The 20,754-nt window shown below is 40.4% G+C and overlaps 3 protein-coding genes across 10 annotated transcripts; 1 reads left to right on the top strand and 2 right to left on the bottom strand.

The window, feature by feature from the left end:
* Positions 1-669: 669 nt before the first annotated feature.
* On the bottom strand, positions 670-7,728 carry LOC135674014 (peptidyl-prolyl cis-trans isomerase CYP65-like). 4 transcript variants are annotated; one of them, XR_010513484.1, is made up of 14 exons: positions 7,553-7,728; positions 6,526-6,663; positions 6,349-6,411; positions 6,149-6,252; positions 4,472-4,563; positions 4,293-4,382; positions 4,128-4,203; positions 3,662-4,035; positions 3,264-3,520; positions 2,891-3,179; positions 1,536-1,643; positions 1,303-1,429; positions 1,131-1,208; positions 670-1,018 (listed from the first exon to the last, which is right to left on the bottom strand). XR_010513484.1 is itself a non-coding variant. In XM_065183437.1 (13 exons), the coding sequence occupies exons 2-13, from the start codon at positions 6,651-6,653 to the stop codon at positions 1,204-1,206; spliced, it is 1,713 nt and encodes a 570-aa protein (XP_065039509.1). In that variant the 5' UTR covers positions 6,654-6,663; positions 7,553-7,728; the 3' UTR covers positions 670-1,203. The 4 variants fall into 4 exon arrangements, 2 of the variants coding, with proteins under 2 accessions (XP_065039509.1, XP_065039498.1); XR_010513483.1 differs by having other exon boundaries at positions 1,131-1,429; positions 7,553-7,727; XM_065183437.1 differs by having other exon boundaries at positions 670-1,208.
* Positions 7,729-8,189: 461 nt separating this feature from the next.
* On the top strand, positions 8,190-13,240 carry LOC135585014 (pentatricopeptide repeat-containing protein At2g16880-like). Of its 5 annotated transcripts, XM_065183413.1 has the most exons (3): positions 8,190-10,837; positions 11,389-11,465; positions 12,711-13,240. In XM_065183413.1, exon 1 carries the CDS (start codon positions 8,278-8,280, stop codon positions 10,681-10,683), a length of 2,406 nt encoding a protein of 801 aa, XP_065039485.1. In that variant the 5' UTR covers positions 8,190-8,277; the 3' UTR covers positions 10,684-10,837; positions 11,389-11,465; positions 12,711-13,240. The 5 variants fall into 5 exon arrangements, with proteins under 5 accessions (XP_065039485.1, XP_065039489.1, XP_065039478.1 ...); XM_065183417.1 differs by lacking the exon at positions 11,389-11,465; XM_065183406.1 differs by having other exon boundaries at positions 11,269-13,240.
* A 375-nt stretch (positions 13,241-13,615) lies between these two features.
* On the bottom strand, positions 13,616-16,856 carry LOC135680687 (BTB/POZ domain-containing protein At3g49900-like). Its single transcript, XM_065194795.1, has 4 exons — positions 16,562-16,856; positions 16,401-16,470; positions 15,535-16,041; positions 13,616-14,536 (listed from the first exon to the last, which is right to left on the bottom strand). The coding sequence occupies exons 1-4, from the start codon at positions 16,768-16,770 to the stop codon at positions 13,817-13,819; spliced, it is 1,506 nt and encodes a 501-aa protein (XP_065050867.1). The 5' UTR covers positions 16,771-16,856; the 3' UTR covers positions 13,616-13,816.
* Between the last annotated feature and the right edge of the window lie 3,898 nt (positions 16,857-20,754).

The raw sequence follows: 20,754 nt of genomic DNA, 5'->3' as shown, positions 1-20,754 counted from the left end.
TAAAACAAACAACAAAAAAAAATTCAGATGAATCTGTCATCAAATTTAAGATTTTTATCAGCCAATGTGACCAAAAGAAATCCAACTCTTCTTACTCCCAAGGATGTCACTTCTTGTCTTTTGCCTGACATGAGGGTTGGGTGATGGACGCATGGAAGCGTCCTCCACTGTGTTTGTGGAAGCTTTTCTTTGAATCCAAGCCAAAGAACATGAGCGCCATCATTTGTTTGGAAGGAATACAAGAAACCGAGACGGCTTTGTCGTTGTCTTCTCTGTTCTAACCACACAATGGAACACCACCATCTTCAGGTGCACTTCTCTCTTTCTCCTTTTGTCTTCCCCATTGTGCGAAGAGACAAATGAGCTGATAGAAACATGGATAGAAACTGGATGGAGAACTAAGCTCCACTGCGGAAAGAAAGATCACATTGATCACGAGACTGGACTGGATTGCTTTGGCTTCGACGCATCAATCCAAAGTAGTTTCACTCATCATGCTTCACATTTCACGGCAGCAAAATTTGCCAGCATAAAATATTTCAGAATGACCGTAAAGAGATGAATCAACAAAGATTACTTTGAGAGAGGCATCAAGAAAACTTGCCATCATAAAATATTTCAGAATGACCATAAAGAGATGAATCAACAAAGATTAATTTGAGAGAGGCATTAAGAAAACATTTTTCAACTTGCTAATGAAGTAAGGAGACAGACTACAGAGTGTGAAGATACAATTGGTGCTAAGCTTGGATAATACACCCATTGGCCTAAATAAGTACTTCGATCAATCAACAACTTTAAACAAACTGCAGACCGCTGATCGAGCATACCCTTCCAGCTTCAAATTGTTACATCACTACAAGTTTGAAAATTGTACCCGCTAAAGATCCCAAAATAACCTTCAAAGCCGACACATTTCGATTCTGCAACTGAGATATACAAGCTGATAGCTGTTACCTTCACCGATCAATATTTTGCAGCATGTTGCGTTTGAACAGACTTCCTTTAGCATCATGAGCTGTTAAAATGAGTCATGCATCCACTCGGTCAGGCATCCTTGAGAGAAGTAATGAACGGCATCATCTCATAAGCTCGCTTTGATTCAGCTTATGCACGTAAATAATACATACATGACAACAGGCAGACAGTGATTCTGATGCCTAAGTTGACTGGTATATCACCACAGCAGCAGGAGCTCTTTTCTCAATCTAATACATGAATCTTACCAGTTAGAGAAGTTCTTAAACTCTACACTTGAGACATCCACTTTTCTCTTCTTGGTAAAATCGTTTGATTCCGCACCTTTTCTGCCTGCAGAATCAGTGGCTGCGGAAGTCCTTGGTTTAAGGTATTTGCCAATACCACCACTGGCACCAGCAGAACCGGTAACTCCTGTGCCTGGATTACTGTACCACGAGCCCACCTTATCCTGGAAAATTTTCAAGTAGCAAGATGCAGCATCATCTTAAAGCACAATGCAGTTTGCATAAAGAAAAGAATTATTAATACAAACACACATATCAAGCAGAACTTACATGATCATCATCAGCAGCTTTCTTTTCTTCTTGTTGCTTCTCTTCCTCCTCATCTGGCTCTGAGTAAGGATTTACAAAAATGGTGACACTTGTTATCTTTATCTCCTCCTGGAAAAGAAAAAGGCAGAATAATTAATGAAACAAATACAATGTTGATCTAAGAAAACAAAACCAAAGATTATTTTTGTTACAATCATTTGTCTAATCACAGAATTCGATACAATAAGAAAAGCAAAAAGAGCCATTAGAGTAATTTGTTTCACATATAGCTCAAATGACTCGCACAAATGCATAAAAAATCTGGTCAAAAAATTAAATTGCTAACTGCAGATCGTGCAGTAAACAGCTTCCTCGGGGCTTTTGTTTGCATGATAATATGAAAATTGTAATATGCTAGTTTAGAAACAGTTCTGATGTAGATCGAATAAACAGCAGATATGTATTCACCTCATGTCAGCAATGAAATAACAGATGCCTCTCCCTCAAGAAGGCAAAGCTCTATTGAACTCTTTTTACGGTTGGATGCTTGAACATAGACAATTCAATGGATTGACGAGATAATCCAGAACAGAGCTTGTAATGGATGCAGGAAAGAGAAATAGCAGTGACAGAGGAAGAAAGGAGAGGGTTCTGGAAAAGAAACAACGGTTCAGATGGGTGAAAAGATGTAAATGGTCCCAATGTCATCAGAAAATGGGTCACAAACTTTTCCACCTCCTATATATAGAGGAGTCCTGCTATTTAATACAATATATAGTCAAGAGTTCCAAGCTATATCGACTCTTGATAAGGAAAGAATTTTCATAAAAGGTTTCCCAACTAATCAGCCAACTTTACAGCTAAAAGTTTAAATCTAACCATATGAGGACTTAAAATAGTAAGGCTTCAGCTGATACAACTAATCTAAAGTAATCCAAACAAGACATAAACTAAAGAAAACTAATAAATCACAGCAGATTTTGATAAGATTGTAACAAAAATAAAACTAACTAGTATCAGAGATTCAATCAAATCTGGATTTAATGCTTTCGGAGGGTCTTCTGGGTCTAACAATCTCCAGATTATATCATCCAGTACAAAAACTAATAATTATTTAAACATCTATAGCTTTTCCAAATTGGCAAAGTTTCTTGGCAGCAAAACAACGAAATCTATGATAGACATCATATCCTTGTATAGATCTTTAAATACATAAGAAACTACGAAATGTCTATATTCTGTTTAATCTTTCTGACTTCAGAGAACTGATGATTAAATATTTCGTTGAAAAAACTATATCCAACTGACATTGACATGATGGTTAATGTTAATCTGATAAACCACCAGCACAAAGATAGAAAAAGAAAATTACTCACCAGAGGCCGATCATCATCATCAACAGGAACCTTCTCCATTGCTGCAAGGGTACTCAATCCTCCAACAACAGAACCAAACACTGTGTGCTTAAAGTTCAGATGGTTGGCTGACTTGTAAAGAATGAAGAACTGGGAACCATTTGTATGGGGACCACTGTTGGCCATGCTGACAACACCCCTTCCTGAGTGTAGTAATTTTGAATTTAGCTCATCGTTGAAAGGCTTACCCCATATAGACTGTCCTCCCTTTCCAGTGCCTGTGGGATCACCACCTTGAATCATGAAATTCCTACATGACATATTTATAAGTCTTCTTAATCCATTTTTGGCAACAAAAAAAAAGAAATGGAAATATACTCATCAGTGTACGTACCTAATGTTGCGATGGAAAGGAACACCATTGTAATAACCATTTTCACAAAGCGTGATAAAGTTTTCACATGACCTGGGAGTTATATCACAATGTAACTCTAAATTTAAGTCTCCATGGGTCGTATGCAACTGAAGGTATCCTTTTTTCTTTGGGTTCTTTTCAACTTTAACATATTCAAATTCATTTCTAGTAACTGGGTCATAAGCAGTAGATGTGAATGAACGTGAAGCAGCACCAGTAGTAAAACGGCTTTTGACCTGAAATATCCAACAACTCATGAGATGACAATATATATAATGTGACAGCAGCATCAAAACAAGAGAAAGCAGGTCACAAGATTACGTAGGATATATGGGCAAATTATTGCATAGAACATGGGAAAATGGAAATGGGCATACAAGTTTTGCGTTAACAGGTTTTCGTTCACCCGCCATGTGCAAAGCAATCCGAGCAGCTGTCTTATCAGTAGAAGCTGCTTTTGCTGCAGCTGCACTTCTTCCATGAACTGAAGCAGATGCAGCATCTACAATACTGAAAGCCTGAATGGAATTGGAATCTCCATTCGCACCCGAATTTGAGTCCTCTTTGATACGTGATCTAGAATCTAAAATAGCAGCAAGTGCAGCTGCTCTTTCTTTTCTTGCTTTTTCGCCACCTCCGCCATGCAGTGCAGCTATCTTCCCCTTTTCCGTCCCAAGCTCTCGCAGCATTTGTTTAACATCACCAGATAGATTGATATTATAGGTTGGATCTTCTTTCATTCTCCTTAAATCTACAAAACCAAGTAAGACAAACTTAACTCCTCTATTTGACAATGGTATGGGAGACCCATTTCATGGGAATAACAACAACTAAGATTCTTACCTTCATCATCAACTTTCAGACTATTCTTAACATGATCAAAATCTGAAAGAACCTTGCTGTCAAGTGTGTTAGGATTCTAAAATGACACAACAAAACAGTATCAGTTGATCAGCTGTTACATTGGTACCAAGAATGGAAAAAAAAAACTTCCTTTCAATGGGGTACCTGGATTGTTATCAAATCATCCTTAGTGAAAGGCTCATCTGTGATCAACTCTTTCCAATTTTTTGTTTTGAGGTTCAGTTCTTTTATTGCCTACTTGGACAGCCAAGAAGAGAAATTCAGCTCTGTAATCCAAATTCATACAAGAAAAATTGACAGATAGGATACATAAAATGGCACACCTCATAACAGAAAACATTTCCTGTAGTTTTTACAGCAACTATATGTGTAAATTCTGTAAAAACTTTGTTCAAAACTGGACAATGGTATTCCCCTGCATCAACAGAAATGAGTAGCAGATCCCTGGAACAGATATTTTAGAAGTATGGCATAAAATCTGAAAGCAACAATGATAACTCAGCATAGTTTGTGAATTGCGTTTTAGGCATAGAAGGCTTAGGTAATAGAGCCTTGACTCTTTTGTCATGGTACAACCAAGGTTCTTAATTTTGAATGATACCGCCCGTACCGGGCGGTACGTACCAATTTGCCAATAGACTGCTACGCGGACCGCCCGCTACCAGGGCAGAATCGTCGACTGGGGCTGTTTTTGCCTCGTTACCACCCGAAATCGGTCGGTGACGGTTGATTTCGACCGTCGCCACCCTCTATCGGGCGGTGACGGTTGATTTCGACCGTTGCCACCCTCTATCGGGCGGTATTAGCCGAGGGAGAAAGAAGAAGAGGGAGAAGAAAAGGGAGAACCTAGAGATCCGACGCCGCTCTCCCTCGACGATCCCGATCCGTCGTTGCCCTCCCTTGCCGGATGCTGCAGATGAGATGTCGCCTCCTTCTCGTCAGAGGCGACAAGGCCTCGGCGTCGTCGGCGACTTCTCCTAATCCGCGCGTGGAGAAGAAGCCTCGACATGGAGAGAAGAAACCTCGGCGACATCATCGAGACTTCGCGGGGAGACCTCGGTATCGTCGGCAACTTCTCCTAATTCACACGAGGAGAAGAAGCCTCGGCATGGGGAGAAGAAACCTTGGCGACATCGCCTGAGGCTTCGAGGTTTTCTTCTTCCCACACAGGGAGAAGAAACAACACGACGTTGCCCCTTTTTGAATTTTTTAACTTTTATTATATATATATATATACATATATATATACATACATATATATATACATATATATATACATACATATATATATACATATATATATACATACATATATATACATATATATATACATACATATATATATATACATATATATATACATACATATATACATATATATATACCGAGCGATACACTAGAGCGTACTGCTCGATATACTCATACTGTACCATACCAAGCTGAACTCGATACTCCGATACGTTACGAAATTATGAACCTTGGGTACAACATAAAAGCAACAGTCTCTCAATTCTGAAGATGCAAAGAAATTAGATTTCCGTGACACAAGTTTGGAAATTGCATCAGAGTTGAACTATAAATACTATAAAAAACATGACCTTGTTGATGTTAGGATGAAATTGTTTCTGTGGAACTGATATTCCCCATCTTTCTTCTTTGTTCATCATCTCAAAACTCTACTCTAACATAAGTTCCATTTGTATTGAAGCATATTATATATTACCTAAACATGGATTCTCCGAGGAACCATAAGAAAACAGATTCTCATGTTTTCAGATGTAGCTAGTTTATTTTTCTAAACCCTTTTAGAGGCTATGGTCTGAACATGATTACTATCATCCGAGTTCATCAGATCTTATAACCATATTTTTACGTATTTTCATGTGTGTCATTGAATGAAATACACCCTAGCTATACAGAAAATATTATGACAGTTCAAACCTCAAAGCTTGCACTAAAGTGACAAAGAAACTTAAAGAAATAATCATGCCAGAACCTACCATCAGAATTCTTGTGGAAAGTAAGAGGAACAAGATCTTCTTCTTTGAGAGGAGCTCCAGTAACAGGATGCTTGCCATATTTTGTAATATAAGAGACTATATTCCTGTATCCAACATAAAATAAACTTACCTCTTTTTTCCTTTAAAACATCAACAGCACATACAGTCAAAAATTATGATTTTGAAAGGAAATGACTAACATTATGTCGAACACGCTCCCATCGGCCGTGCAAACTGGGTCCTCAAATGGTGTGAAAGTAAGCCTATACATGAACATAAGCACATTAACTGTAACGTAAGAAAATCCCAACTAGAAAAACAAAGTTTGCCCTCAATAATTGGATAGAGAAAATGAAAACTTCAGCGTTGGGGCTTACGAGCAGCAGTAGAAGGGTAATCGCTTGAAGGGCGTAGAATTGTCTTTGGGCTTGGCACCACCCCACTCAGTAGCCCACTCAGTCTTTGTAATAAACATCCGATCTTTGCTGTGTTGCTTCTTCCCCATCTTGTCTTAGCTATTGATACCCACAAACAGACAAGAAATTAGGATGAGAATGAACCACACATTGGAAAAGCCATATTCCCATACTCAAATGTTATCACCACCATTGTTGGAAGGAAAATCCATGAACAAGCATCGGAAGTTAACTATAACCTTTTCTAATTTAAGATACCAAATCAGATTTTTGAATAATCTTTTACTAATGATCATGAAACAAAGATTATAATGATGGTAATAATCCGTGGGGCTGTAGAGGCTGCCAAAAAAATACTACGGTATATACTATTGCATATATTGGACTAGCATCAGCAATCTCAGTGCCCTTCTACTTTATCTTTCATGCACAGGAATCAAACAATTATCTTAATCCACAAGTCTGTCATTTATCACAGCCCCAAAGCAGATCAGAAGCAAATCAACAAAGTAAATCAATCTAATGATAAAAGTGTACAGGCACAACATAGTTCAGAACATCATAAACTAGCAATACGGTGACAATTCACAAAAAATCAAGGAATGTAATGTTGCTCTTTGAAAAGCAAATCATAGAACTAACCAAACAAATTTCATAAAATTTAACAAGATTACTGCAGCATCCAAAAGAATTATTATAAATACAAAAGAAAACAGTCATCAGGGGAACAAAAAAAAAAGAGAAAATTGAGCATCAAGTGCATCAATTATTGAAACAAGTAAAACCTTCGCACAGGAATACATCATTGAACCCTAGCTACATAAACAAGCAAAAAAAGAGAAAAAGGATCCCCGTTAAATGTTGATGTGCACTCAGGATTACAACATAAAAGGAGTAACTAAGTCAATTTTTGCCTTAGGGAGCTCCGAATCAATCACCATCCACCACATGCGAAAGAAACCCTAAGGAGAGGATGGGGAGCGAAAACCTAAAGGAGGCGCGATGGCGGTGACTGAGGCGGACGTCCTTGTGGGGGCGCCGGAGGCGTGGGGTATTCGTCGGCGTCGACGGTCGATGAGGATCGGAAGCGGCGATCGCACTGCGGCGGAGAGCGTGCTCGAGGAAGAGGAGAACGAAGACGGTCTACAGCGGTACATAAAACCGCCATGAGGAGTCATGTTATTTACTATTTAGGGACTCGACCACCCTATTGACCTTTTTGCATATTAGCCCCACACATCTTTTTATTTTTACAATAATATTTTTTCCTGCCCATTTAGTCCTTTACATCTTTTTATTTTACGATAAAGTCCTTTTACATCATATAAAAAGATAAATCAAAATGGAATTATTGGACACAAATAATTGATTTCAATTTTGACATAAGTCAATAGGCATAAGATAAGAAAAGCAAGATAGGCATTCTTACACTACTAATTTCATGTGCATGCTTGTGATATTGCATGATGGGTTTTAGTGCACCCAATCATCGCACCATGTTATATTGTGTATAAAGAAGAAATGTTTTTGGTTAACTGGGCTGCACTATATTGGGCCGGAATGGGCCCATTTATCCCAATAATAAGTCCGATCTCCAAGTTGTGCGTTCTGTAGTTGATTAGCTGACGCCAGTCGTCCCGCCGCTTGCGGTTTCCCTCCGCCGTCGGACGCCAGGCTTCGCTGCCGCAGACTCTTGGAACCCTAACCACACGGATGGAAAAGCTCCCATATTTGCGTCCGCCGGAGGGCCAGCAGGCCGATGATTTGATCAAGACCGTCTCCTCCATCCTCCTCGCCGCCCAGAGCCCTTCCGGCCCTCCCCTCGACGAAGCCCTCGCCCCCTTCATCCCCCGCCTCTCCCCTTCCCTCGCCGCGCCCATACTCTCCGCTGCCGCTGCCTCCCCCTCCTTCTCCTCACCCGCCCCGCTCCTCTCCTTCTACCACCTCCTCCGACGCAGCTTCCCTTCCCCCTCCGGCGACTCCTCAGTCGCCGCCGAGGAGTTTCTACCGTCCCTCCTCGCTCTCCTCCCTCCCCTTCTTTGGTTCAAGAAGTTCGCTGATGTCAAGTCCCTCCTCCTCTCCTTCATCCCCCTCGACCGCCGCCGCCTCCTTCACCGCCACCTCCTCCACGGCAGCCCGCGGCCGTCAAAGTCCCTCCTTGACACCGCCGTTGCATCCTATGCTCACCTCCGCCAGTACCATCTCGCCTACCAGGTTTTCCTGGTCATGCGCCGCCGTCGCCTCCGCCCCTCCCTGCTTACCTGCAACTCTCTCCTCTCCTCCCTTGTCCGCTCCCCTACAATCTCGTCCTCCGTTCCATTGTCTATATTCCACGACATGGTCGCCCTCGGCGTCTCCCCCAATGTCAACACCTTCAACATCCTTATTCATGGCCTCTGCTCCCGTGCCCAATTCACCGACGCACTTGCCCTTTTCCCCACGATGGCTGGGTTCGGCTGCACGCCGGATACTATCACCTACAACACCATCCTTGACGGCTATTGCAAGAAGGGCATGCTGAAAGAAGCACGCGACCTGCTTGCTGAAATGAAAGCGAAGGACGTCCCTCCTAATCGGTCCACCTATAACACCCTCATTGCTGCCTACTGCCGCCTTGGATGGTTGAAGGACGCCACCATGGCAATCGAGTTAATGACCGCATCAAACTTCCTCCCTGACTTGTGGACCTATAACATGCTTGTTGCTGGGCTGTGCCGTGATGGCCGGATCGACGAAGCTTTCAGGCTAAAGGATGAGATGGAGAAACTTTGCTTGTCCCCTGATGTCATCACGTATAATACACTTATCAACGGGTGCTTCCAGTGGAGGAGTGGATCCGATGCTTATCGTGTACTGGGGGAGATGCAACAGAAGGGTGTGAAACCAAATTTGGTCACACATAACATTATGGTTAAAGGATTGTGCAGGGAAGGGAAGATGGAGGAGGCTGTTGCATCACTTAGAAAGATGGAGGATGAGGGATTGTCACCGGATCTCATCACCTACAATACCTTGATCAGTAGTTACTGTAAAGCATCGGAGATGGGGAAAGCTTTTGACTTGATGGATGAGATGGTGGGGAGAGGTCTCAGGATGGATACTTTTACTCTCAACACTGTTCTTCATAATCTATGTAAAGAGAAGAGGTTTGACGAAGCATGCAAACTGCTCCATAGTCCACCAACGCGGGGTTTTGTGCCTGATGAAATTAGCTATGGTACAGTGATCAGTGCCTACTTTAAGGATGAGAAACTCGATGAGGCAATGAAGCTGTTGGAAGAGATGAATGAGAAAAAGATTATGCCGGGTGTCACAACCTATAACACGGTTATTGGTGGACTGTGCAGGTCAGGTAGGATAGAAGAAGCAATTAAGATGTTGAATAAGCTGGTGGAGAGTGGACTGGTGCCAGATGAGACTACGTACAACACTATCATCAATGGATTTTGTAGGGAGGGTGATTTGGAGAAAGCTTTCCAGTTTCATAATCAGATGGTCAAGAATTCGTTCAAGCCGAACGTAATTACTTGTAACATTCTTATGAATGGGCTGTGTAATGATGGTAAGGTGGAGAAGGCTCTCAGATTTTTTGAGTCATGGGTGTCAAAAGGGAAGAAGGTTGATGTCATTACATACAATACCCTAATTAAAGGGCTTTGCAAGGAAGGCAATGTTGATGCAGCAATGGAACTTTTTGCTGACATGGAGGAGAAGGGACTGCAGTCTGATGCTTATTCTTACAATGTGATCCTATGTGCACTCTCTGACGCAGGAAGATCAGAAGAAGCACAGAATACACTGTCAAAGATGGTTGAGAAGGGAATACTGTCAGAACAATTTACATTCCCATTATCATCAGAAGTCTCTTCTATAATGGGGACAGGCAAGGAACAAGAGATGACACCAAATGTATTTAGGGAAGAGGATTCAAAAGGTAGTAGCTACACTATCTACACACAGCACATTAAGGAGCTCTGCAATAGTGGGCGGTTTAAAGAAGCTAAGCTTGTTTTAGACGAAATGATGGAAAAAGGTGTACCTGTCAATAGTTTGACATACATCACGTTGATGGAGGGATTCATAAAGAGGCAAAAAAGACTACCCAAAGCTGCTGTATAAAGATTCTTTGGCACTATGCTTTCTCTATGGTGTTTGCAGTCAGTGGAAAACTGCAGAATATTGTCATGCCTTAGAACATCAACCTGTTTTGTATCGGATAAAAGCTTGAAGATGTGAAAGTTTGAAACAATGATGAATTGTTGAACAAGTTGAGGTATGTGAAACTAAACAGTACAAGATATATATTCCTATAGTCATCAAATGTGTGTTACCTGTTCTGAAATTTGTCTTTTTTATTTTTAAACTGCATTTGTTTGTCACGAATATAATGTTTTTTATTAGCTTCCTAGTTGTGTATTTACAACTTGGTAACATGCCATAGTAAAATAGGAGATTTGTATCATATAACCACTTATATCATCATATAATTTGTAAGTCTGAACCAGCTCAAGTTTTCAGAGGACAATGAGAGTTTGTGCAAGTTTTTGATAGATAATCTCTTTCTTTCATTTTTTGGGTGTCAATAAATGAAGATGCTTGAGAGGAAAAGTAATCTTTTCTTGGATCTTTTACTTCATTCACCTATCTAGGTATGGACCTATTGATGCAGCCTAGACTTCAATCAGTTTCAGGTTTGAATGTTAGGTCATCAATTCAGGTTTTCTTTCTTACAAAGGCATGCAAGGCATCTCATTGAAATAGTTCTCTTTGTTGGGACTCACTCGATCGTTTACCACCTTGACTTGTACTCAATGATGGTCACAGTGAAGCAAGAGGGTGATGGCACAACCATAAGGCAATCCTGTCCTTCGCTGCTGCATGGAGACTGATACATCAGGAAGGTGCTACCATCCTTTTCGGTTTGCATATCTGCATAGACGTATCTTTTTGTATGACCGAGGTTTTTTAATTGATTGAGGACAGTTCAAATTTGCTTACTGGATGATTAATGCGAGTTTTTCATGTTGTTTATTCATCCGGTTGATGTTTTCCACTTGGTGAGCGCTCCATTGATCCTTTGTGAATGGTTGTAGGGATAGGCAGTATTATCCATGGTTGTACTTTTTTGATCTGCAGCCATAAGAATTTGAATTGGAAGATACATCTTTTTGTGAAGTTATTGCATCAAAATGTTCCACTGTGTGTTTCCATTTTTTGATATATATGCTTTAACTGTTCATGAGCTTAGAAACTATTTTGTTCTGCCTACTACTTCTGGTATGTGATAGACACTTGTATCAGTTCTGTCTAGATTACTGTGCTAGTCCAAAAATCATTTGCAGAGCAACAAAATGTGTAACAGGAATCTCATCCTTCAATGATTGATTTTTATATAGTAGTTCTTGAATGAAAGCTTTAGCAGAAAGATCTTGAAATAATAAAAGAAGAAAAACAGTTGGAATAACATAATCCTTCTTTGTGTTTCCATTTTTTGATATATATGCTTTAACTGTTCATGAGCTTAGAAACTATTTTGTTCTGCCTACTACTTCTGGTATGTGATAGACACTTGTATCAGTTCTGTCTAGATTACTGTGCTAGTCCAAAAATCATTTGCAGAGCAACAAAATGTGTAACAGGAATCTCATCCTTCAATGATTGATTTTTATATATTAGTTCTTGAATGAAAGCTTTAGCAGAAAGATCTTGAAATAATAAAAGAAGAAAAACAGTTGGAATAACATAATCCTTCTTTGTGTTTCCATTTTTTGATATATATGCTTTAACTGTTCATGAGCTTAGAAACTATTTTGTTCTGCCTACTACTTCTGGTATGTGATAGACACTTGTATCAGTTCTGTCTAGATTACTGTGCTAGTCCAAAAATCATTTGCAGAGCAACAAAATGTGTAACAGGAATCTCATCCTTCAATGATTGATTTTTATATATTAGTCCTTGAATGAAAGCTTTAGCAGAAAGATCTTGAAATAATAAAAGAAGAAAAACAGTTGGAATAACATAATCCTTCTTTGGCACAGAATTTGCTCACACAGTTCTTGTTCAAGCTTGTAGTTAATGATGATCAACTATCAATCAAACTGGTTTTTTATTGCACTGATTTTGGTCTTTCCAATGGCTCCGACAGAATTCCATCCAACCGTTCTACCAATCTAAGAGAAGCTCACCTCTTAATAGAACTTGGCGGATCCAGAAGATTGGGCAGTCAGGATTGGGCTTGATCTGCTCTGGCATGGATGAAGTCATTGGATGCCTTGAAGGCCACTGCAACGATGTTATGTGAATTATGTCATTGGATGTTATGTCATCGGATGCCTTGGATGCCTTCATTATCCTGTGACTTAGCTGAAACAAAACATGAATATTAATTGGCAGAGGAAACTGCAAATGATGGCAGCAGACAAATGTTGCATCAGTATGATAATACTTGAGAAAGTTTTTACCATTCAAGCTGCAAATAAACCTCACAAGAGGAAGGGTTTGAGGCTCTGCCAGAGTGGATAGAATCTCCGAATTATGACATAATTATTTTGTATGACAGTAATACCAGAATTCTTTGACCCATTGTTATGTGCCATGATATTTGAAGTTATTCTTGTCAGCTGTCGATTATGACGTGATTATTTTATGACAATGATAGTAGAAATCTTTGGGCCATCATGATATATGAATTATTATACTCGTCCGTAACTATCGATGATGATACGAAACTTTGAACAATTGTAGACTGGCTGCTGCTTGTATATTCTTTAAAAGAATTAGTCTCTTCTGTGGTTGTGTTGGAATTATTACAAAGCACATCATTTGGTGCCAGTAACATATTTATTCTTTGGATGTGCTTGAATCTAGCCTTGATCCCAGAGGCTTCCAAGGCCCCAGATACTTGAGAGAGACAAGTTTAAATACTTTCCAGATGTGATTGTGTCTTTGATCCTATGTTTGTGAGATGTGATTGTGCCCAGCCATGGTGATGCCAATTCTAAAATCTGTCTAAATTTGAAGTGTGAAAATTTTCCTTTATTATTAGAATCTGTTCATGTCTGGATGACTAGAAATAGTTTCCAATCTAACTTCTTGTTGACTACGACTGCAACACTGTTTTTTGCTGTCTGTAACTTTGCCACTATAACAAACCAAAAAGAAGGAAAGGACTTGCTTTCCTTCTTGGATCGTTAAATCAACACAAACAGCAACCACAAAAACACACAGAAATTATGCTCTCAGTATTCAGTATCAATCCAAGGAGCGATTCCTCCGGTGTCCTGGCCGCGCCTTCTTCACCACCAACGCCATCCCGCCGCCGCTCTGGCCGAGGCTCGAGCCATTGCTCTCCTTGACCCTATCAGACTTCCTGAACATGTTCTTGAAACCACACACCAGCATCCGACCCAAACCTCCCCCGCTCCTCGCCGGTTGCCTGTCGCACGACGCCTCCGCCACCGCTGGCTCTTCCTCCAGCTCGCTGCCTCGAGGCCGAACGACGCGGAAGCTCGCCGACTTCAAGGAGTCCATCTCCGGCTGCTTCTCCTCCGAGCACCTCAGCCGCTGCCTCAGCCCGGCCAGGTCCCGCTCTAGGTTCTCGATCCGGAGGCTGGTGGCCTCCATGGCGGTGCGGATGTGGGCCGACTGCCGCCGGGCCGCGTCGCGCTGGAGGATTGCGCCCAGCGTCAGCTGCCCGTCGCCGTGGCTTCTGCTGGTGCAGATGGTGGTGGTGGTGCTCCAGAGGTGGTTGCGTTGCTTGATTGGCCCCGGGCCGGTGGGGGATGGGGTGGCGCGGTCCGAGATGCAGCTGCGGGTGTGGAGCTGCTCGATGAGCATGGCCTGGACGACGAAGCGGAGGGGGAGGCGGGGGTTTTGGACGAGGTGGACGAGGATGTCGTGGGAGAGCTTGGCGCAGTTGACGTTGCAGCAGATCCGGCTCGTCTCCTCCTCCGTCAGCTTCCCCTCATGGTTCTGCGCAGTAGTGATAGCACGCACACGTAACTGTCAACTGTCATCCGACTCAAATCAACTGTCACAGCTGCACTCTACTAAAATAAAAAAGACAATTCATTTTTTTTTATCTTTATTTTTTCATTTTGATTATTTATTTTTTCTGCAGCAGCTATCTATCAGATAATATAGAGTTGGAAATAATGAAATAATATTTTATAAATACGAAAATAAAAACATTCCACTCTCAAAAATCCTAAAACCAATAAAATACTCCTAAAATATTTAAATATATATAATTAATAATATGAATTACTTCAAGACATCAACTCTCTCCCTCTCTCTCTTTGAAATTTACATCCATATCCTTCACTGATTTTTTGCTTATTTTCCTTTTAAATTTAGGCTTAGCATATATATAGTAATAAAGTATCACACCTCACCCTTCCAAGTGAGTACAAACCTGGCAATTAGTACACGTGGTATAGGCCCACTGACACCTAACATATGCCAATCATTTATTATGGAGCAAATAGAACATGGAATACACAATGATCTAAGCCATGATAGAGTGGCAACTGTAATCAACTACTTGTAGCTGTTCACATAAATTTCAGAGTACCAACAGTACAAATCTCCTCCTACCACTCTGACCAATGTTGAGTAATTGACTCCTCAACATTGGCAACATCTTCTTTGTCACTAAATTAATTTTGTGTAGGACATTTGCCTTAGTCATAATCAATAGCATTCAATTTTGTTTTTATTCTTCCTTGTAAATTTCAGTGCCACAAGTATTAATCTACATTTCAGTGTTCGAATTCCTTAATCGTTTGATAGATAATAGACTACAATAACAAAAATGAAAGATGATCAAATATAATTATTATAATATTCATGTTTTATCTCGGTAAATTTGAAGTATGATTAATGTCCATCATATTTTAAGCAATCTACGTATATGCTATATAAAAGTTTATTTGAATATATTACGATAAATAATATATGGAAAAACTCACTTGGAGGTAGTAATCGACTACTCTGTAGAGGAGGTCGTGGTCGTCAGCGAAGCGCGCCCGCATCGCCGCGGCGATACGCCCGAGCTCCTCCGCCGACAGCGCCGCCATGTCGTCCAACCACTCCTCGCCGTCGCCCGACGCCGCGAGGACCTCAACACAGCCAGCTGCCACTCCCGCCGCCGCCGCGGCCTCGGCGTCCGGGCCCCCGAGGAGCCCCGCGCAGGAGCGGAGCACCTCCGCCGCGATTCCCGCGTCCGCCGCCACCTCCCGGAAGAAGTACCCCTCCGCCCGCCGGACGAGCCCCGAGTCGGCCCCCATCTCCAGCCACTCCGCTGCCGCCCGGAGGGGCGCGAGGTTGGACGGCGTCAGGGCGACGTCGCCGCCGTAGCAGAAGCGGGCCACCTCCTCGAACGTCGCCGCCGTCGTGCTTGACGGCGGGGACACGGTGACGTCGGAGTTCTCCGTCAAGTAACGCTTCAAGTAACCGCTGTTCGTTACCAGCGGATGCTGCTTCATTGATATCACAGCTATTAGTAACGCTCGGCATAACGGTTTCGGTCTCCTAATTATAAAAGACAAAAAACGATAATAAAACTCAAAAAAAAATTGGCACACTAAATGAAAAATGGAGCCATTTAATAGTCGTCCAATAAATGCGTAAAGGGAAACTGTTGATGGCACTAAATGACAAGGACCGTTGGATCAAGATCCGATGGTGGGTGGATCGACGGCGGAGGTCATCATTTGCCGAGAAGTTCATAAAAATATAAATAATAAAACATTTTGGTTTAATTTTGTGAAGAATATTAAGATAAAAAAATACGGGAGAAAAGAAGGGGGAAATTTTGAGGCGGAAGGATTTTTACCCTGTGAAGATGGAAGCATTGATCGTGCACACGAACCAGAACGTCGGCCTTCGATCCCGTTGCTTCGGTCCTTGGAAACATCAAAGAGAAGTGTGCTTGGATTATGACGGGCAAACAAATCAGTGGGAGGTTTCGGGAGGAGGAGAAGAAGGTCTGCTCACCATTTCTCCACCCAGCTCTGTAGAGAGAGGGGTGATGCCAAAAAATAACGAGGAGGGGGAGGAGGAGATGGAGAGTGGATTACGGATGGAACGAGGGAGGAGCTGAAGCTTTCATCTTCTGCCTCCTCCTCCTCTTCTTCTTCTTCTTCTTCTTCCTGGTCATCTTCATAGATGGTGTCCACCACACCCAGCTCTTGCCACCCTCTCATCTCTCTCTCTCGCCACTGTGTTGTCCCTGGAAACGAATTAGGGTTTCTTCAAGGGATGGATGTTAAATAGGGAGAGGCATTGAATGCATGCATGTGGAGGATCATAAATGGGGGTCCGATGCCATCTCCCGCTCTCGCCGTAGCTGTAACATCGACGGACTCTCGAATCATATTGCAATCAACATATGCAGCGGATCGTATTTTCTATTAAATCATATATATATATATATATAGATGAATTTTCTATTGGCCTCTCTAAATTTAAGATAAAACATATAATTATAAAAAAATCAAAAAATATGCTATTAGTAGAATAAACATCTTTTACTTGGCTAAGCATGAAGACATTAAAATACATTTTAATTTATCCACCTAAATTAACTATAAAAAATCACGATCCACAGTAATTTATGATGTAACGAGGGTGAGATATATAAGAGGATCTTGATAGAACATTTGGAGGGAATATACTTGCTATATTAAATGTGTAGAAGAACCTTTAGATAGAATCGGGTTCAACTCTTAACCTTTTGCAATTAATTGCTTCAACTTTGATACACACAGTTACAATTCCGATACTTATTTCCATTTAATTCTATTAAATGATGTGGGTTGAACCGCAGATTGGACTCCCAACACAAGTGCTGCATTTAGTGAATATATATCCAAATTAGTGAATTGGTAGAAAATATAATCATAATTTTAAATGTAAATTCATGTTCATGATTAGTTAATAGTATGCTGCATTTGAGTATTTATGTGGAGGGATTGAACTTAATACGGATGGGGCTTTTAATGCGGAGCTTAAGATGCAGGTTCCTTAATGATACGAGCAGGTGATACGAAGAACCTATGCTAATCAAGGAAAGAGTGGTGGTATTTGGTGGAAGGTGGAGAGAGATAGATACAGATGTTAAATCCCTCCTTAAAATTGCATCAAAAATATTTCTCATTAATTTACTATTAAAATCTCACACAAGGAAAATATATGTGTTCGAATTTTGTTTTCGTCATGTATTCTTTCAAAAAAAATTTTAATCGAGTGAGATATCTCTTTCAAAACCTTCAAAAGATAAAATTGCATGTATGTGTCGCTTGAAGTTGATATTTATCTTTCTAAATATAATTATATATACGGCATATATGATGTTTATGTTGAAGTGGATGTGCATCGTATAACTAAGAAACACAAAGATAAATATATGCTATAAATGCTGTAATTAGAAATGGTGAAAGAATTAGTACTACGGTATAAAAAGAGTTTACTATAAATTATAAATATAAATAAAAAGTATATTTAAATTAAGTAAAAATGTTGAAATTCACGTAACGATCTCAAATATTTGGATATTATGCCTTGTTGATGATGCTATATAGGTGTTAGTGTGATTTAACTCCATCAATAATCTTGATCTCAAGAGGCCACCTAAAACACTATCGATCTTACCGATGTGATCTTACGAACGATGTGACAAATACATACGATAGGATAATGGAAATCAGGTTTAGAAATATTCTGGTAGAATGATATAAGGCTATGGTTATGCTTGTCGATGTGACAGATGAATCAATATGATTATTGGTTTTATTCAAATCTAAAATGTTTGATCGGTTTTCCAACTTCATTATTTATAAAATTTAAAATTTTGGTACAATTAGTGAAGACATTGATTTCTAAAAATAATCTCCTAGAAAATTAACATATTTTCCACGTTAAAAATATGATTTCTAGAATACTGAAATAATAAATGATTATACTTAATACAAAAGAAAAGATAAAAGACAAAGACTTTTTTAATTTCTAACGTTTTTAAAATTTATAGACCAATTAATTGGTGACTTTTTTATTTTTTTACCTAGAATAAATTTTTTTAAAATCCTTCATAAATCTTGATGGTTCTCCATTATTCTTCTCGGTGGTCATACAACTTTTCTAATAGTTTTGATGATTGCATGATAATGTTTATGCCTAAAAATATGCGTATTTTTTCACTCGTAATTAGTAATATCAACGTCATACAACTAAAGCCGACTTAAAAGAATATAAGTAACATCAGACTTAAAAGAATATAAGTAACATCAATTAGAATGTTACTTTGAATAAGGTCAAACTTGACTCTATCAGACTATGTTGCTATCCTCACTAATAACCAATTTACTAATAATCAAGGTTAAGATATTTGTTCTCCTTCATTCATTACAATCAATAACAGGATAAAATTATAGTCATGATTAAATTACTTTACTAATCACTATGCTATGAAATCTATTTATTTTATTTTACTTTTATATTTAACCGATATAATTTTGTGACACCTCATCTTATATGGATGTTATCCTGTCATGAATTTATTTTTCGTGCCCGTTCCTCTCCTCGTTTCTAGCATTAAAGAAAGATTAAAAAAAAAAAGTCCAACATTTTCCTCTCTTTAGATTCATAAACAGAAAAGAAAAGAGACTCTGATGTTACAAATGATTAAACCAGTTCTTGATTAAGACTGTCATTACAGCTCTACAATTTTTTCCTTTTTTTTAAGCTGATGTTCTTATTTGTGGGATAAAAATCATTTCCTAATGGTCTAAGATCAGTAACACATGCACATGCAGGCACCACATTCCTTCACACTTTGGCTGGGAAAATAGACGAAGCATGACTATGATAACAATAATATTAAAATCCCAACACCAATGCGGGATTTGACTTGACGGAGTTCTTCGCAGATCCAAATGAATATTCATACATATATGATGAATATTATTTATTGGTAAAATTAAGTTTCAAAAGAACTTGGAGATCTTCCAATCACAACGAAAAATGAAATGGTGATGATGATGGAAGAAAAATAAAGGTAATGGCTCCGATGAATACACATTCCGGCCAATATTGTATGGGATAGAAAGAATCATACCTCGGATTTTGAGGTTGTTCGGAAAGGGGGAGACCTCAATCTTGCCACGTTCGGCGATGAGATGAATCGGCGGAGAGGAGGGCACCACCTCCCTCCCTCAGGCTCCGTGACTGGCCAACGCGGTGATCCGGGGAGCCACAGAGGCATTCGATCGCCGACGCTGGGATCTCTGACCGGCTGCGACGATCGCCACGGCTGTAGCCGCTGGAGAAGCCTCCGACGAGTTCCGGAAGCGGCGGCGCTGCGCCCTCCTCTTGCTCCGGAAGGTGCTGCGTGCGGAGGCGGCGGTAGGAGCTCCGCCCTCGCCGCCCTCTGATCGCGTGGATTACGAACGGTATGACACCCTCCATTCGCACCCCCTCTCTCCCTCACTCCTCTTCTTTGCCTCTCTCTTTAACGAAGATTGTAGCAGTGATATCTCGCTGTCACCGTCAAATACAGGAATAAAACGACACATAACGCCTGTGACGACGCGCTATTCGGTACGCGAGCGTGAAGACATTTATATTTGAGCGTACGATGATGAAGTTTCTGGAAGGGACAGAATTGATATCTTTTTATTTTTGTCAGTATATATGAAATTTCCCATCTGGATTGGTTTAGAACCTTACAACGAAAAACGATCCATTTGTTGAGTTTAAGTATCCAATGCCAATTAATGGCTGATAAAGGGAGAAAAGGGAGGCGACTATTAGTTCAACAGTGTGGGATTGGTATTACATGCACAATGGATTAATGTGGCTGTCTCTGTTCACTTCTAATAGCTAAAGATCTTTCGGCACCTAATCATGCCTCGCCAACTATTAACACATTGCGGGACTCGCAGCTTGGAGCAACAACACAGCAGCTCACTGCAGTATCCTGTTACAACCCTAGGCATTTGTCAAACCACAAAGACAACAATGTAATTCCATGTAAGGAACACCTTACATCCGCCAAAAAACAAACAAAACATTCTACGGCATTTTTCTCTGATCCATCAGTAATTCCTCTAGGGCTACTGCGATCTCACGAAACAATCTTACAAAGTCCACAAGCCTTTCGGTAGATAGGTGACGAAGTTTGCCAGCGATAC

This window comes from Musa acuminata, chromosome BXJ1-1, assembly GCF_036884655.1.
Source record: "Musa acuminata AAA Group cultivar baxijiao chromosome BXJ1-1, Cavendish_Baxijiao_AAA, whole genome shotgun sequence".
Lineage (NCBI taxonomy): Eukaryota > Viridiplantae > Streptophyta > Magnoliopsida > Zingiberales > Musaceae > Musa > Musa acuminata.
The sequence above is the reverse complement of the archived record's forward strand: the minus strand, read 5'-3'. Positions and strand labels throughout refer to the sequence as shown.

Excerpts from the sequence above, each read along its gene's own strand:
- LOC135585014 (XM_065183417.1), top strand. The coding sequence starts at position 8,278 with ATGGAAAAGCTCCCATATTTGCGTCCGCCGGAGGGCCAGCAGGCCGAT.
- LOC135680687 (XM_065194795.1), bottom strand. The coding sequence starts at position 16,770 with ATGAGAGGGTGGCAAGAGCTGGGTGTGGTGGACACCATCTATGAAGAT. Across the intron at positions 16,042-16,400 it reads AATGCTTCCATCTTCACAGG|CATCCGCTGGTAACGAACAG; the intron begins GTAAAAATCCTT and ends TCAATGAAGCAG. Across the intron at positions 14,537-15,534 it reads TAGTCGATTACTACCTCCAA|AACCATGAGGGGAAGCTGAC; the intron begins GTGAGTTTTTCC and ends ACTACTGCGCAG.
- LOC135674014 (XM_065183426.1), bottom strand. The coding sequence starts at position 6,653 with ATGGGGAAGAAGCAACACAGCAAAGATCGGATGTTTATTACAAAGACT. Across the intron at positions 6,412-6,525 it reads TTACCCTTCTACTGCTGCTC|GCTTACTTTCACACCATTTG; the intron begins GTAAGCCCCAAC and ends GTTCATGTATAG. Across the intron at positions 4,204-4,292 it reads ATGATTTGATAACAATCCAG|AATCCTAACACACTTGACAG; the intron begins GTACCCCATTGA and ends GTGTCATTTTAG.